At 39.3% G+C, this 16,424-nt stretch overlaps 2 protein-coding genes across 5 annotated transcripts in view; both read left to right on the top strand.

Moving 5' to 3' along the window:
- The first annotated feature begins 157 nt into the window (after positions 1-157).
- Positions 158-6,184, top strand: LOC112140516 (glucocorticoid modulatory element-binding protein 1). Its single transcript, XM_024263512.2, has 5 exons — positions 158-1,528; positions 1,621-1,761; positions 3,950-4,087; positions 4,255-4,371; positions 4,450-6,184. Exons 1-5 carry the CDS (start codon positions 1,348-1,350, stop codon positions 4,905-4,907), a joined length of 1,035 nt encoding a protein of 344 aa, XP_024119280.1. The 5' UTR covers positions 158-1,347; the 3' UTR covers positions 4,908-6,184.
- A 3,468-nt stretch (positions 6,185-9,652) lies between these two features.
- The window catches only part of LOC112140501 (protein tyrosine phosphatase receptor type U), a 268,959-nt gene continuing 262,187 nt past the window's right edge, over positions 9,653-16,424 (top strand). For 2 of the 4 annotated variants that reach the window (XM_024263485.2, XM_024263484.2), the window contains exon 1: positions 9,653-10,368. In XM_024263485.2, the coding sequence (XP_024119253.1) occupies positions 10,299-10,368 (70 nt within the window). In that variant the 5' untranslated portion in view covers positions 9,653-10,298. The remainder of the gene's footprint in view (positions 10,369-16,424) is intronic. The other 2 variants (XM_024263482.2, XM_024263486.2) reach the window with 1 other exon arrangement.

Raw genomic sequence — 16,424 nt, 5'->3', positions numbered from 1 at the left:
TGCTATTTCTGCTTGGTCCACAGCAGTAAAGCAGTCTAATGTTACAGACATTTCTATGGATGTTTTCCTTTCTACCATTTTAATTTAAACAAACAATTTGATGAAAACTTTTTTGCGATGGGATACTTTTCATTTCTTTACATTCTGCAGAAATACGACTAAAAATGCTTATTTTTAAACTAAATTATTGTTAATTTCATGTTTGAGGACCAGACGTAAAAAAAGTCTGAAAAAAAAAATTCAGGTTTAAATAAACTATTAAATGGTAACAGGAAAATCACACAAATAGTATATTATTCAGAAATACAAACTACTAAGAAGAAATCAGGAACAAGAATCAATTCAGTAAGCAGTCTGAGTCGCCGCGTTAATGGCTACCACTCCCGCCAATCAGGAGTGAGCGTGTTGGAAGTTCACACCTCTTCCACTTGAAAGCAAGCTAAGGAGAATCTGTCAATCAAAGATTTGAATGTTCAGCAAGAGACCACCCACTTTTATTGAGGCATCTGATTGGTCAATTTATACCTCGAATGACTTGCATTACAGAAAAATACTGTAAAAAAGAATACAGGACTATCAAGAATAAGTAAAAAAAGGTTATTTCTGACAAATAGAATGACTTCTATAGAAGTTTATGGGATTTTGGCTTCTGTTTTGGAACCAGCAGGTACTTCATGTTTGGAACGTGAGGGAGGAGGAGTCACTCGGTCCAGTTTTCATATACCGTCAATATTCTTAGCTAAAAATGGTCTTTGTTGCAGGATCAAAGTTTAATTCTATTTCTGTTGTGTGGATGTTTAGCCTACATATGGCTATATAGAGTATATGTGTATTTCTTTTTCTTTTTTAAGTCTCTTTTAAAAACGTATCTTTTTTACCAGGCTTTTAGCTCCAGTGAGCAGATAGTGTACCAGCTTGTTTCTGGTTTTTATTGTATCTTATTGCTTCATTGCTTTTATTGTTTTATTGGTTTTACTGTTTCTCATATTTTATTGTTTATTGCTTTTATTTATGTGTTCAGCACTTTGGTTGCTTCTGTTTTTATAAGTGCTCACAAATAATACATTGATTGATTGATTCTCATCTTTAATTTTTTCTTTTCCAATCAACTCATGACTAATAATTCTGATAAAGTTTGATAAATCTCTATATGTATTTTCTGAATTGATTTCTTTAGTTTTTTTTTAATCTTTTTTTTTCTTTGGTTGCTTGAAAAATAAAAATATTCTACCAACTGCTGTGTTTTGATCAAAAAGCTCATTGACTAAAATAAAACCCAAAACAAACTGTTGCATAAAACTGCCTTTCTGGACATTTGATGATGTTATTGTGTCTCTTTGAAGGAAAATGATGGACTCTGGGCAGATAGATTTCTACCAGCATGACTACATGTGCAGCAACACCTGCCGCAGCACTAAATTTGAGGTCCTGATCAACGGCACACGGCCCTCTCCGGGGACCTCCGTGCAGCCGGGCTTGTCCCATGTGGCCCCTGAGCCCTCTGGAGGACAGGTGCCGCCCACGACGGGTAGACGTCGTCACTATTTTTACGATCCAATTTGACGTGAAACCTTCGCTGAAAGAGGGAAAGTTCTTGACTTCTTTTCACTTCGATTTCAGGGATGGTGTATGATTCTGCAGAGGAGCGTTTGGAGAATGAGAGCAGAGCAGCAGCAGGCTGGAGTAATGGTCTGCCACGGCTTGTAAATTTCACAACATCCAGTTGGCATTCTCTCAAGAGAAAGAGAGCGGACACACCTGGTAAGTATTCACTGGAAACTGTATCCGGTCGTTCTCTGGGAATATCTAAACTGTGGTTGACCTGAGGTCCTCGTCTATGGCTGCACACTAAATCCCCAATGGAGTGTGTTCAGATTAATAATCCTGGGTTTATATGCAGGTCGTGGGTTTCCTGTCAGTCAAACTACGTCTTGTTTTACCTGTGGTCCATCTGCCGTCTTACAGTCACAACTGTTTGACCTCTGAATCTGCGCTTCTGCCTTTCCTGCAGACTGTTGTTAAAAAGCTGCTGACAGCAGACAGGCTCAGCGTCACGGCCCGTTATTTAGCCACCTCAACAGTAGCTGACATTTTCAGGTGCGGCTGTTTCCCGCACGGTCCAAGCTTTGATTTAAGGGCTTTTGAAGGTGACCTGATTAGGCATTGTTCCAGGTGGAGCAGGCTGGAGTGAAACAGCCTGCGGTGATCCTGTAAATGGCAGATTGCAGACTGCAGATTGCTGCACCCTCAGAATTGCTTTTTGCAGGGCTTAAGACAAATGTACAGTTCCTGGTGAGCGTGCTTGCATGAAACTTTTGACAAAGACGGATACGTTAACTTAAAGCTATATGGGTTTGAGAATTAATTCTTTGGACAATTCTCTTTTTTTTTTTGCAGGATATGATAGTTGTCATTGTGCAGAATCTAATTTGCTTTAAAATCTTCGAAACACTCCCTGTTCTTCACTTTCTCCTCTATTATCCCCTCTTTCCTGATGCCAGCGGTGTAAAATACTTAAGTAAATTGACTTTGTTACTTTATTTAAGTTTTTTTTTGCTACTTTGTACTGAGTACAACTACTCAACTACATTTTTGATTGTATACATGTACTCTTTACTCTCTACACTACATTTAAAGGGATCGTTACTTACATTGTGATTGTGCGCAATAAATCCACATCTTAATCTGTTACCATGGCTGGTTTGTTGGGTGGATTATTGCAATCTACAGGGTGCTGAAGGTACTGGATGCTAATTACGAGCTAAATCATGCGAGCGTGGATTAGCTTCCATCTTAGCTTATGCCTGGTGTAGTGACATGGCTGTAGCCAGTGATTTTTCATGCCAAAAAAGCTAAAATAAGTTCCAAGAACTTTGAGAACCAGCTTTTGCTAAAGCTTAACATAAAAAAAACCTTAAAATTGTCTTTTTCGAACATTTAAATGTGACTGAGACTGACGTTTTGTTCTATTTTGTTCTGCCATTTTGAAATATTAAGGTGTTAAATTTCATTTCTATAAATTTTAGGAAATAAAACCTCTTAAAAAAACAGTTATTGTTTTTTGCATTTCTTGGTGTTCTTTGGGCCTACATTAACTACAAGTAAAACACTTAAGTTCTTTTAAAATCAGATACTTTAATACTTTTACTCAAATTGTTGAGTAAAACGTATTGGTGACATGTGACTTGTAATGGAGTAATTTAAGTGTTCCCTGTAATCTTTTAATTATAGTTGCTTTCTAGAACATAGTTTGTGCAGAGCAGCAGGAGTTCATTAGAAATGTACCTTTGAGTTGTTGGCAGGACTGTAAGTCCGCCCCCACTTCCTATCATCCATCTGTTTACAAACTCTTCCATTAGCTTTATGCCCCTCACCGGTACAACAAAAATGTTGTTGGAGATTGGAGCTATAGATACCAGCTCTGATGAGGAAAACGAAGACGTACATGGATCTATTTTTCTGCAAATGGATGCACAAGGTTGTGGCCCGCATAGTGTATTTTGTATATCACAACTACAAGCTTTTTCAAACAAATTTTGTCTTCTCCTGATTCACAAAAATTTGAATAAAGAAATACTCAGAAAACTAATTTTAGGCTTATTTTTTATTTAAATATGTCATTGACCATAAATAAAAATGCTATAAGAACATGTTTAAAACCCATAATTTTCATCAGAGTGGGTCTTTAAACTTCTGCTATCCTCCAAATACTGATCCTTTCCTGACTCCTTATTCCTGCTTAAATTATATTTGTCTTCTTTCCAGTTCAAAGATTTCCTCCCGTGTTTTTCTGTCTTAGTGCTTCAACTCTCCCCTCAAATTCCTGCTTTTCTGTTTTTTCTTCCCCTCTCCTTGTGTTTCTTCCTCAGCCCACACACCAACAGATCTGTTTTCACTCACAAACCCAGCTTTCTCTAATTCTCCGTGGCCATCTTTGAACCCCCTCTAGACGGAGTGCTGCGTCTGTGGAAGGGTGTGGCAGACTCAGGCCTGATGGGGGAAGTGCTTTCAAGTCTCCAGAGGGAACTTTTAAGGGCTCTCCAAAGCGTGGAGCTTTGCAGAGAAAAGGTGGACCTGCAGGAGACAGGTAGTTTCAAATCTTCACCTGATAGAGAAGTTTTTAGAAAAATCCAGCTTTATTCTTGGATAATTCATAAAATTGTCTCTTCTTAGAGTGGGATTTATGTGCATTTTTAGGGATGTTGTCAAGATTCAAGGTTTGCAGCTTCGTTTTGATTATGTTGTCTTTGGCAGAGGCTTTCATGTTGAATTCCCTGTGTGAGATGTTTGGGCTTTTGGACTCGGTGAAACAAACTGTGGACATGAGATGCAGGCAGAGTGAAGAGAGCAAAATCCATAACCGTGTTTATGGTGAGAAAGCTGCCGAGAGTCAATACACAGAGCGCTCAGCGATGCAACTTTTATAGTTAATATCTTGTTTTTCCGCAGCGCCGAATGATGTCCTGGGGGACCGGAGGAAGCTGAGTTGCAGTAAAAACAGATCTTACAGAAACTCCTCCTCAAAACACCTTTGGTCTCACTGTCAGAGCCGGAAGAACAGCCGCACCCAGCCGTCCACCGCAAAAACAAACACAGGGATCCATTCTCCGTCTGATGTCGACTTACAGTCTGCTTCCTACAATCGGATGGTCCCTCAGTCCTCCTCCTTCACTGAAGCTATCAAGGCATACAGGGATGGACGAGACAGAATGAGGGAGCCCAGCGCAGCAGGGAACCAGGAGCCGGGTCACCGACAGAGGCAGGAGGACACTACAGTGAGGCTCAAAGAGAATGGACAGAAGACAGACCAACACTGTCAGAGTAAAAGGGAGGATGCTAGGGACAATGAAAGCTCAAGGAAAACCATAAGAGAAGAAGAGAAACATAAAAGTAAGGGGAAAATTTGAGGGAATGCAAAGACAAAAAAATTGAATGTAACCCAGTGTCATGAGGGGCAACGTGTTCCTATTTTTGCTTAAGTGGGTGTTTATTTTGAGCATAGCATCCATAGGAGGATGGAGAAGCAGCACTTCTAGGAAGAACATTGCCCTGTAAGGAGATTATCTGTGCTGATGTTGTTCACTTTTGTTTCTGATTGGCACATAAATGAGTTATCGGAATAGTTCTCCTGCAGTGATGTGTCAAGAACAATCCAGTTTCTAAGCATAAAACAGATAAAATCAAGAACATGAATAACAGCCACACTTTACATTTCTAAGCCCATACCTTGAGTTTGATCTTATCTACCATTTTTGTCACTTTTCACAAAACTTCCTTGATAAAGTCCCAATTTTTATACATTTTGATAAATTTTCAAAGTGTTTGCAGTGATCTTTAAAGTATGACTATGTTGTTTTTCGCAAAAAAAATTTAAAAATTTGTTTCCTTTCTGGAGCGTGGCAGCAGTAGTTTATTAGAAAATTGTCTCTAAAATGTGAGAGGGACATTTGGCCTGGAGTAAGCCTACCCTAACTTCCCATCATTCCTTTGTTTACCCACTAGCTTACAACCCTCCCACCCCCCCAATATTGGAGCTATGCAGCCAAAGAGTTCTGAGACAGATTCAGATCAGACGAGGAAACAAAGACGTACACGGATGTATTTGTCTTTAAGTGGGTCCATCAGAATGGAGAGGAGGACGTAGCTCAAGGCCCATCAAAAGGAGTTTCTAAGTGACAAATACGATCCTTTTCAAATAGTATTTATCGCCTGCTTTCGAATGAAGTAAAACTCCATGTAAAGTGAGATTAATTTTCTTTATGTATGTCCTCCATCGTGACAAAAATATCAAAAAGAACATGCTAAAACACCAAAAACATGATTTTTCTCTTGGGATATAGCTATGAAATTAAAACCAAAGAGAGATTTCAAGCTAATTTTTTATCATAGCTAAAACTAGGAGCATTAAGAGAAATATTCCATTGGTGTCCGAAGTGGGACACACTATTACAACTTTTATCTGTGGAGATGTATTCTTGTCATCACTTATTTTCATTCATACTTCCAAACTGGTTTAAGGTCAAATTAAATAATTAAAGTTACAGAATTCTGTATTCTTTGCACACTGCAGGGAGTTTTTGGCCTGCCAATTATAGTTTCTATGTCACTGCTACAAGCTTTTTCTGACTGTATTTTTGCATCTGTTCCTGATTTAAAACGACTTAAATAAAAAACTACTGATAAATGTAGTTTTAAGCTTTATTTTTTTTATATATGTCCTCCATCATCAAAAAAAGGCCACAAGAACAAGTTAAAATCCCCAAAACACAATTTCCATTGGGGTGAGTCTTTAAACATTAATTTAGTTTGAAATGTTTTTCCTTTCACTGCAGCAATGTAATATTTTTTCACTTTTGTCTTTTTAGGTCTTTGATTTAAACATGCTGAATTTGCAACTTAGATCTATGCAGTTTGTCTGCCTTTTTCTTAGAAACATGATGTAAAACGTGACTGTTAAGTTTCATAAAAACACTTTGCATTATGTGCTCTCAAACGTGATGCTATATTAGCATCTTTTTCCAGCATTAGCAAAAGAAAATGTTATGTATGCACATAAAAGTCATTACAATGGAAATGAAAGTCTGGATTAAACTTATGAGAAAATTATCACATTTTGAGTTAAATTTTTAATAGTTCTCAGTTAATTGAATTGTTTTTTATGCTAAGTAGTTATTGTAATTTGGAAATTTGAGTGGACTTTGAAATGTGTTTTAACTGTATGACGTTTCCTTGGTTATTATTTTCCTCCATGATAGAAATGCGAGCCTTGTTTGACTCCCAAGTGATGGTCACAGGCGTCATTCTTTGTAAAACAGCTACTCAGCGCTGTCTTTTGGGGCGATGAGGTAAATCTGCGGAAGCAGCCCATGTGATTTGCTGCTAAGCACGCTGACAGACAGCCACAGGCTGGCTTTGACAGCCCCTCTCAAACCTGTGATGATATGTTATTATAAATTTGTGCACAGCAGTGGCTGTGCAGATGCACTTGTGTGTTAGAGGTTATGATTGGCAGCTGATGAAATGACTCTCATCCCTGCATCCCCGCTGCCACATGTCCTGCTGCTGGAATCAAACAGTGTTTTTCCAACATTCTATTACGGCAATCTTTGCTCGAACACATTCAAGCCCAAACACTCCCCTCATTTGAATAAATTGCTACTCTCTGCTTTGAACACCGGGACACGAAGCGTCTGCCGTACATCAAACAGGTGTAATTACAGGTGTTATCCTGACATACGTGCTGCTCCTTTTGTTAAATGAATTTTCCCGAGCAACGCGTCGTTCATCCGTCATTCAGGGCTAACCACATTAGAGACTGCAGAGTGCACTCATACTGGAAGCATTAGATGCATCATTTGGCTACCTTTAATTCAATCCGCAGCTTTAATGTCCACTCAGAACAACAGAATGAAGGATGAACAACTTACATAATTGGATTTTGATCCAACAGAGTCCTGGATGGCTGGACGTGACATGAGGAGAAGAGGCTGTGACATCCTCGCTTCTAGAGAGTTAAAGATACACGAAACTGTTTAAAGTCATAAAAAATCAGCACAATTTTCGTCCTACAGAGTGCCTGGTATATTCTGACAAATCCTCAACTCATGTCATGTTTTATGACTGTGAGAGGATAGAGAAGGCGGGAAACATTTATCAAATCACCGACTTCTTTGGATAAAATGTTGCACTGATATGACACACATTACGCTTAATATGTTGTGCTTTTGAAGAGTCAGACTTTTTTAAAGTAATTTTTTCCCCACTTTTTGCAAATTCAAGTCTTGAATTTGTATATAACACTGAAACTGTAATCATTACAAAACAACACACAATGAGGCACCAGACTTTCTTCAATGTAAAAGCAATATAGAAAAGCAACAGTCCCTAAATTAAATTATAACATCCGATCGGTTGATTAATTCTTAACATTCTAAAATTGTGTTTGAGCTTTTTTCTGTAGCTCATTACATTCCTATGTTCTTTATATAAGCAGCTTTTAATCAAATGGATTTTCCCTTGGTTGTATATTCCACTACACATTTGCGCAAAACTTTAAGCTTCGCAATGACACAGTTTCCTTCAAATCATAATTATGCAATAAAGCACAAACTAACTCACGCGATAAGTCATTAAAAACACGGCGATGGATGAGTACTAGTATTTTGTATTTGATTCACTAAAAAGGTGCATTTCGGTGACGTCAAAGGACTGTATGGCTCTTGGGCTGTGCTGCGTGCGGACAGCCACTTCATACCAAGATGCGCATTTATTTTGAAAAAAGTGTTTCCATTACAGGTTTGTAAAAAATGGCTATTCTGATACGCCCCAAATGCCACCTCCTCTGAGCGCAAAAACATTTTTTTTCGAAAGATGCTGTTTTTTTCCGAAATTGTGGTGTTTCCAATAGGAGAATTTATTATCGAAATTCCAATTTGCTAAATTTCAGAGTTAATGGAAACGCACTGATATATTTATTGTCGTTGGCCAATTTAAAGTTCTGGATAATTTTTTGGGGTAAAATTTTTTTACCCTGTATAGCTATTTGTATCATATTTGATACATAGATTTCTGAGACCCTTATCTCATTAGTATGATCCAAGCTTTCCTTAAAAACCAACTACTTACTTCCTATTTCCTGCCCTGCAGTTCATCATCATTCCACTAGGGGCAGTGGAAGGACTTTTACTGCTCATTTCAAAATGGCTGCTTCCGTGAAATCTCAAGAACACTTTTGGCGGGAAAAGGTTTAGCTCATTTTCAAAGCTTTATGGTAAGAACAGTGTATCTATTGTCATTCATTATTTTAAATAACTACTTTCTGTATTAAAAATAATGCTGAAAATATTAATAAATATTTCTATACAATACAGTTACACCATGTTCAAAATGAGGCAATTAAATTTGAGATAGTAGATAATTTTTTCAATATTTTTGCATTGTTTTGAGCAAAAACATAAAAAATTACCCATCCTAGCTTAATTCATATACTATCTATATGTCATTAAAAAGTCATTTTAAAATTATTTTGTGAATTTTATATTTAAAAAACATTATAATTCCCCCAAATTTTAATTATCTGTCAATTATTTGATGTGGGGGGCTTTACAGGTTAAGAGTCCTTCAGCTTTTTTTTAATTTCCTAAAATGTACATAAAAAAGAGCAACTTGGTCCAAAAGCCAAGTTTCTACTAGGTTTCTATTTCTATTAATAGTTTTCATTTTAATTTTGTGTTTTAAAATTTTATAAAAAAGTTTCAATCCTTTAAAACCCTTTGTGCTACTGTTGTATGAAGAAGCGTTGATTTAAGTTTGATTAAAGTTTGATTTGAAAATAAATAGAGTTTAGGGGTACTTTTTTTTAGCTATATCTAATCTTTGGAAATGTATTTTGATTAAGAAGATCATTATGATTAAGAAATGTAGCATTATATTGCATAAGGTCCTTTCAAAAACAATTTAAAAATAATGTAATTTAATTGAAGAGTTGAGGCCTTAAACAATGCCCAATATGCCAAACTGTTGCATTTTTGTTAAAGTTAAATTTGTTATTTTTACACTTTTAAAACTAAACGCTTTAACTTCAATAGATCAGTTTATAACTAAATACTCAAGATTTAAATGTTACCTAATAAAATTATAAATGTTACTCTGTAATGTAGAGCATAACAAGGCAATATAAAAAGATTTTATTTAACAATATAAAAAATCTCTTTTGCACATTTTTTAATTTTTTTTTAAAAAAGTTAAAATCTGCACAACTTAATGTTTACAAGCGGATAAATGAGTGACATGTCTCAAAGCAACTGGTTCTTTCTTTAAACAAACATCCACCATTTAAAAGTTTTTCTTTGATCTGTTTTATCTTCTTTTTTTAAATTTTCTTTTCTTTCTTCTTGACATCACTCTGAGAGTTATCCTCCTAAATCTGCATAACCAAAGCTGCAGAGTTTCAGTTTCTGGCTCATCAGTGCTGTGAAAACCTCGCTGTCATTACAGAAACTGGCCACTTGGAGGCGCCCGACTCATATTCCAAGATGCGTTGAAGCGGAGGCTGCGAGCAGGAAAAGTGGGCTTGGGGAGAAAAAAAAGGAAAAAATCTCTCTCCTGAACTGTTTACCCTGACGTCAGTTTGCAGAAGTAGCTCTGCCCTGTCTCCTCCAGTGTCTCCGAAACTCCTCTCAGTGAGAGCTGAGGGGGAGCAGATGGGCTCCGCTGTGGCAGCGCGCGGCCGGACCCCACGGAGTGAATGAAATGACCTCCTCTTCTCCTCATCTAAAGTGGACTAAAACACCTACACGATGAACACCTGCACATTTCTGCTGATCTTGACGGTTCAGATCTACGCCGACGGCATCGAAGGGCCAACAGGTAAGGCCGGGAGCAGCTCGGGAAGTTTGGATGAGCGGGTGGACGCGCGCGGGCAGGAAGAACGCCACGGGAGAAAGCGGCAACTTTAGGTTTTTATGTGGAGCCACGCTTTGTTGTAACTTTTTTAAGTTTATATAATGGAGGATTAAAGTTTTGTCGGTTGTTTTTGGGGGCTGTGGGGGCTCAGGGGAAAGGCTCCCGGGTCAGCGCGCGCGCCGCGCCGCGCCGCTCCGCCGCGGATCCCGGTCAAAGCCAGAGCGCAGAGAAATCTCCAGGTGGGCGCGTTTTTACGCGTAGTGCCAAACCCAGCTCGTTTGAAACGGGAGAAGAGGGAAAAAGAATCCGTTCGAAAAAATAAATAAAATAATAAAAAGTGAGGTTGGCACCACATTCCAATCAATATTTACGAGCACGATTCCCACAAATCCCTCCGCAGACTGAACCAATTTGTGATGACATCCAAAAGCTGGAGCTCTTCCACGCTGGAAACCGGGCTGCCAAGTCCTGACTCAGTGACTCTTTTTCTAAAGTTTACACTCGGATGTGCTCTGCCACTCTGCGATAACGTTTGGGGGCAGATAAAAATCACATGATTGATGGAGATTTTCTGCGCAAACAGACTTTATTCAATGGTGGGATGGAGGATACTGGAGGGTTTTTAAGGATGCAGTTTGTATTTTTTTGCGTTTGGATGAATAATTGAAATGAAAAATGTTTTTTTTCTACAAGTTGTTCACCTTTCCGCTCATGCTGTCAACTTGCAGTGATTTGCACAGGTGGTTTGGCAGAGAGTTTTACACCGGATGCCCTTCCTGACACCATCCTGCATTATATCCGGGCTGGGGACAGGCCCAGGAAGACCCAGCTTTGGGCCCCCTTGTGGCTATAAAGTCATATTGGTTAGTTATCTAAATTGATTGTGAAATAGACATAAAAATAAGCATCTTCTGATGCTCCAATTAACCAGAATGCATTTTTTCCCTCTCCTAATTTTGTAATTAGTCCTTCATGCACAGCAATTACATAAAACATAATGATGCGTTTGATCAGATTATTGGAAAAATATGGGGTTTAAGGGGAAATGATGAAGAGTGGAAACGAGCCAGTTCCTGTTTATAGCATTTCTGAGCATCAGACCTGTTGAAGTGTCAAAGACTGAAAGCAGAACATCATAATGACAGATCAAAGCTCATCCTGATGAATGTGCCAACAAAAAAAGCAGATGCCAGCAGGCCATCAGTGTTAAGAGGATTCTCTTGTTTTTGGCTTCTTGTTTGTCGGTACTAAAACAGGTGCTTTCCTCCCTCCTTTCTTTCACGCTTCTCCAGCTGTGTAGAGGCTCTCTGAGAGAGAAATGTGTGATCGGATGGAGACCACACCTTCATCCAACAGTTATCCAAATTCAACCTCTTATCTGAACCCATATTTTTCCCATAAGTCTCTCTGTTGCTTATTCCGCCATGGGCTGAAGCCGCTGTGAGATACGGAGACCGTTCCCCGTTCTAGACTGACTGCAGTGTGGGTGATAAAAAAATAAAAAATAAAAGCAAGCACCACTTGCTTCATATTTGCTCAAGCACCAATCTGACACTTTAACTCCTCTGTTTTGTCTCATGGGAGCAGTACTGATGCTCACTCGCTGTGCGTCTCCTCTGTCAGCTGTGGAAGTTGTAATCATCCCGTGTTTCAAGACTCATTTGCCAGTTTGATGTAAAGTTAATATCCTTTTTTCTCATTTGAGAGAATAAAAATAACACATGAAAAGGGCCATGAGGCCCAATCTGGAGTGTAATTTGAGTCAAACCTGTCTATAGGCACCACAAACCAATCATAACAAGGGCTTTATTTGCAGGAGTAGTAAAATATTGCTCTAACTTTACAGCCAAACATATTTATTGAAAAATTATATGTTTCTGAGGTTGGCTTAATGGCAGACACTTTTACTTTTCAAATGTATAATTAGTGCAGAAAATCATCAGATTAATTATAGAAACTGTGACCATTGAATATGCTTTTTGTACAAATTTAATATGCTTTCTGGACCAATGTAGATGTTTTCTGCTTTGCAGGGTGTGATTATTGTGACATTCTTCCTCTGTCTGTGCCTGTTTGCTGCTCTAACATCTCGGCTCTTAAGAGTCCATTAGATGTGCTTGCTGTAATGAGCATCTAACTGAATTGGGGGAAAAACAAACGAGCCTGAGATGCATTTGCAAATCAGTGTAAAAAAGACATTTATTATGGATAAAGTGTTGCCTTCCACGGTGGATTCTTGTGTTTCCTGAAGGTCTGTGGGTAGAGTACACGGAGCCAGGCGGGCCTAAATCAGACTCCTGGAAAGCCTGGCTGATTTTCTGTCTTAGTGGGATCTCAGGCAGTAATTCACGGAGCAGACGGAAAACTTTGGTCGAGAAGATGAGAACGGCAGAGGGATTCATTCAGAGAGATGTTTTGTTTTCTGCCGAGCCCTCAGCAGGACTTTAGCTCGACTCGTGTGTGCTCGCTGTTCTGCCTTCAGCAATCTGTGCGTGATTAAACTGAAACGAAGCCTTTGCTCTGCCTCCTCTGCATCCAATCCATTGTAGCGCGAGTCCGTCCGTGCAGTGCAGCCAGAGCCGGGCTGGCTCGCCGTGCTCAGAAGACCAGAAGAAACATTCGCATCCATCATGCGTGCTCAAAGAATCCCGCCTCATGCCAACTGTCATGGTAACTGATGGCGCTCCTCATCAGTGAAAGCATGTGGGGCCCCCTTCTGACTCGAGCTGTGCATCTAGGCTGTGCTGAGTGAGCAGACATTTCTGTATGCCGGGCTGATGCTCCGGCATATCTTGGGAATGTTGTGGTTAATTAATCCTGCCAAGCATTTGGCTGTTCTCCTTTTAATCATCACGTGGCTCCAGTTATAAATTAGCTCCGACTTTCTCTCTGTTCAGGGCTTTGTAGGCCGTCGTCTTCCTTGGCTGAGCATTGTTTGATCCCCGAGGTCGAGATCTGGCCGGGAAGACGGAGAGCGTGTGTCTTTGGTAAACTCGCAAAGACGTATTGTCTTCGATGGGGCCCAGACTTTTATGAAGTCACCAGAGAGGACTGAAAAGAGCCACTCAGAGGGAAAATAAATAGCGTGTTAATAATTATACGGGACAATTATTCTCCTGCCAGGGTCTGGAGCTGTTAGAGTGTTGTTAGAAGGTCATGAATGAGGACACCAACCTCAAAACCAACAAGAAAGAAAGTTGAAGACTTTCGAGTCCGACTCTTTTAATCTATTTTCTAAGCAATGTTTTTTTAATTATGATTATGCCGTTTTTAGCCAAAATAAAAAAAAACTGTTATTTTTTAGGACATAGTTTCTGCAGAACGGCGATAGTTATCCCCTCTGTTTAGATGCCCTCCCACTAGCTTACAGCCCCTCACACTACCAACCTATACAGCAAAAATGCCGAGCAATATCGGAGCCATTCCAGCCACAAAGTTTTGATCCAAAACTCCAATGGATTTCAGCAGGGAGAAGCTTAGCCCGGCAATTGGAGTTTAACACAACTTTTACCAACGACATTTTTCTTAATCTTCTCCTGATGTACAACGATTCGAGTGAAGAAATACTCAAAAATGCAATTCTAAGTTTAATTTACCTCCTAAATGTCCTCCATGATCATCTGTTGGTCCTTGCCACATTTTTGACAATTTCAAATAAGCTTTTTTTTTTATTTAGTCTAAAACCATCTGTTTGCTGCCCCCTACAGGTTGAAATAAGGTATTATAAATGAATTTTGTGGTTGGTTGACTGGTGTAAGTCCCTCGTCAGCTCCAGTATTAAAGCCCCGCCCATCTTTGATTCTGTCCTGTTGTGTTACCCTTTAAATAACAAAAACACAATTTTCATCTGAACTGGTCTTTAAAAATAGGTTATAGTTTGGAAATTTAACCCATAAAAAGGTTTTGAGGTTAATTTTTATCCAAGCTAAAACTAGTAGCACCAAGAGAAATAAACCATTGGTGTCTGAAGTGTGACATATAGATCATTACAACTTTTATCTGTGGAGATTAATTCCTTCATACAAAAAGGAGCGACCTGAAACACAGTTTTCTATTCTCCGCTTATCATCGCGTATTCTTATTAATATTTACAAACCGGCTTAAGGTCAAACTAAATAATTAAAATTACAGAAATCTTTATTCTTTGGCCAAAGTGCAGAAAAAGCAAAATCTTTACTGACCCCCCCCCACACACACACACACCCCCAAATAATCAAGCATGAAGCCTTCTGTTCAGGCCGCATCAAATCAAAGCCGTCATTGTGTCTCTGATTTCATGTCTTGTTGTGCATCCGACCAGATTGTGTTACACTTTCACTTTTGTGCTTTTGTTTTTTTTCCCCGTTTGAATGGGGTGGAGTTTGAAAATAAAAAAGAAACAGGCTGCTTAAGATGTTTGGAAGTGACGTTCATAAACATTTGGGTCTCTTTTAGAGAGCAGATGTCTGTCAGATGGTAACAGATGAAAGCTGACAATGGGAGAGTGATTGTGCAACATTGTGTTGTAGGCTGAAGGTCCGCAGCACAGCTCCTGAAGCCTTCAGCGAAGTAACGACATGCGGCGTGTTGTAGCGGAGCGTCAAAGCCTTCTTGTTGCTCATTCCTATGTTCTGAAGTCATTTGTCGCCATGCTGTTATACCCACACTGGCCCTGTGATAGGCTGTGAAGTCTGGACACATTATGTGCCATGTTGCTGAGAGATTGGCTGACCTGACACTGATAGCAGGGGCTCCGACTGCCGGGTGTCTGAAAACTTTTTCAGAACCCTGGTGGAGATGTCAAGGCTTTGGAGATTTACAGTTGCTGCCCTGCCCCGGCTTGCCTTTCTGTTCGCAGCAGCGGCGACCGGAGTGCGGGCGTCTGGGCTCTGGCAGCCAGGTGCTATTATTGATCGCCCAGACTCAGAGAAAGTCTATTTTTCCTGGATTTGATCAAAACAGCATCACTCCTGTTGGAAGTGAGTCGCTGCCTAGAGTGAGACACGGCCGGTGGGACAGACGGCTGCTGAAAGATGCCACGCCGCACAAAGAACTTGGTATGCAGCAGAGAAATGGTGTTTGCATTGTGTGGAGTACAAGGAAAGGAAGAAATTGTAAATCTGTCAGTCGTGACAGAATGAGTCACATTTCCATAGAACACGGCATAATGTATATTAATGGAGACTTGCTCCTATTTCCACAAGCTGACAGAGTTTCCTCAAGTCTTTGTGAAGAGAATGCGTGATGCTTTGGTTAAAATACTCCATGAAGGCTGCAGTGTGGCTCAACTTTCAATTATATTTACATATTTCAGCAAAAGAAGTAAAAGGTTTTTATTTCAAGTGAAGAAAAAGGAAAGAAAATTCAAAAAACCCCATGAAAAACCCTGGCTTTGGTATAAATTTATGATTAGATTTAAAAATAAAGGAATATTACCATTAATAATCAGTATCAAGTTTTTGAAATAGAGTGGGAAGAGACTAATTTCCCCAAATTCTCGTATTCTCTAATCAAATTATGTCAATGGTTGCTATGATTTGAGTCATGATATTTGTGGAGAAGTATCAATAATTTGTCCCAATGCTGAATTTTCAGATTAGTGCAGTAATAACTAGCAATGATATAGAGGGAACATATGATGGTGTGCTTCGTGTGTACTATAATCCAATTTATGATCAGAAAACATATTGATATATGCCACAAAATGCATACAAGCATATGTTTAGACCGTGTGTGCTAGAAATTTGAGCACCCAGTGACATTCAAATCCCTTTACACACACTGTACGGTAGCAAAATTACATCTTTGGGGGATTTTTGGATATTCATGATAGTTTGACCTCAGTGCTTAGCCTGTTACAGAGTTTGGTGTTGCACACTGACAGAAAAATGTTTCTTTGTGGTTCTCACCCATTTGGATTTGAAGTTCCTAGATCCTGTCGGTTTGAAACCTTTTTGGGTATTGCATGGAAAATTGGGACAAGGGTAATGTTTTAAGGGTCTGGATTAATACAATCAAACCTGGACGAAGAAGATGGATGG

This window comes from Oryzias melastigma, linkage group LG16 (genome assembly GCF_002922805.2).
Source record: "Oryzias melastigma strain HK-1 linkage group LG16, ASM292280v2, whole genome shotgun sequence".
NCBI lineage: Eukaryota > Metazoa > Chordata > Actinopteri > Beloniformes > Adrianichthyidae > Oryzias > Oryzias melastigma.
The sequence above is the reverse complement of the archived record's forward strand: the minus strand, read 5'-3'. Positions and strand labels throughout refer to the sequence as shown.

What these genes read in the sequence shown, in the direction of transcription:
- LOC112140516 (XM_024263512.2), top strand. Translation starts at nt 1,348, where the DNA reads ATGATGGACTCTGGGCAGATAGATTTCTACCAGCATGACTACATGTGC. An exon ending in AAAGAGAGCGGACACACCTG is followed by an intron (nt 1,762 to 3,949) that starts GTAAGTATTCAC and finishes AACCCCCTCTAG; the next exon opens with ACGGAGTGCTGCGTCTGTGG. An exon ending in AATCCATAACCGTGTTTATG is followed by an intron (nt 4,372 to 4,449) that starts GTGAGAAAGCTG and finishes GTTTTTCCGCAG; the next exon opens with CGCCGAATGATGTCCTGGGG.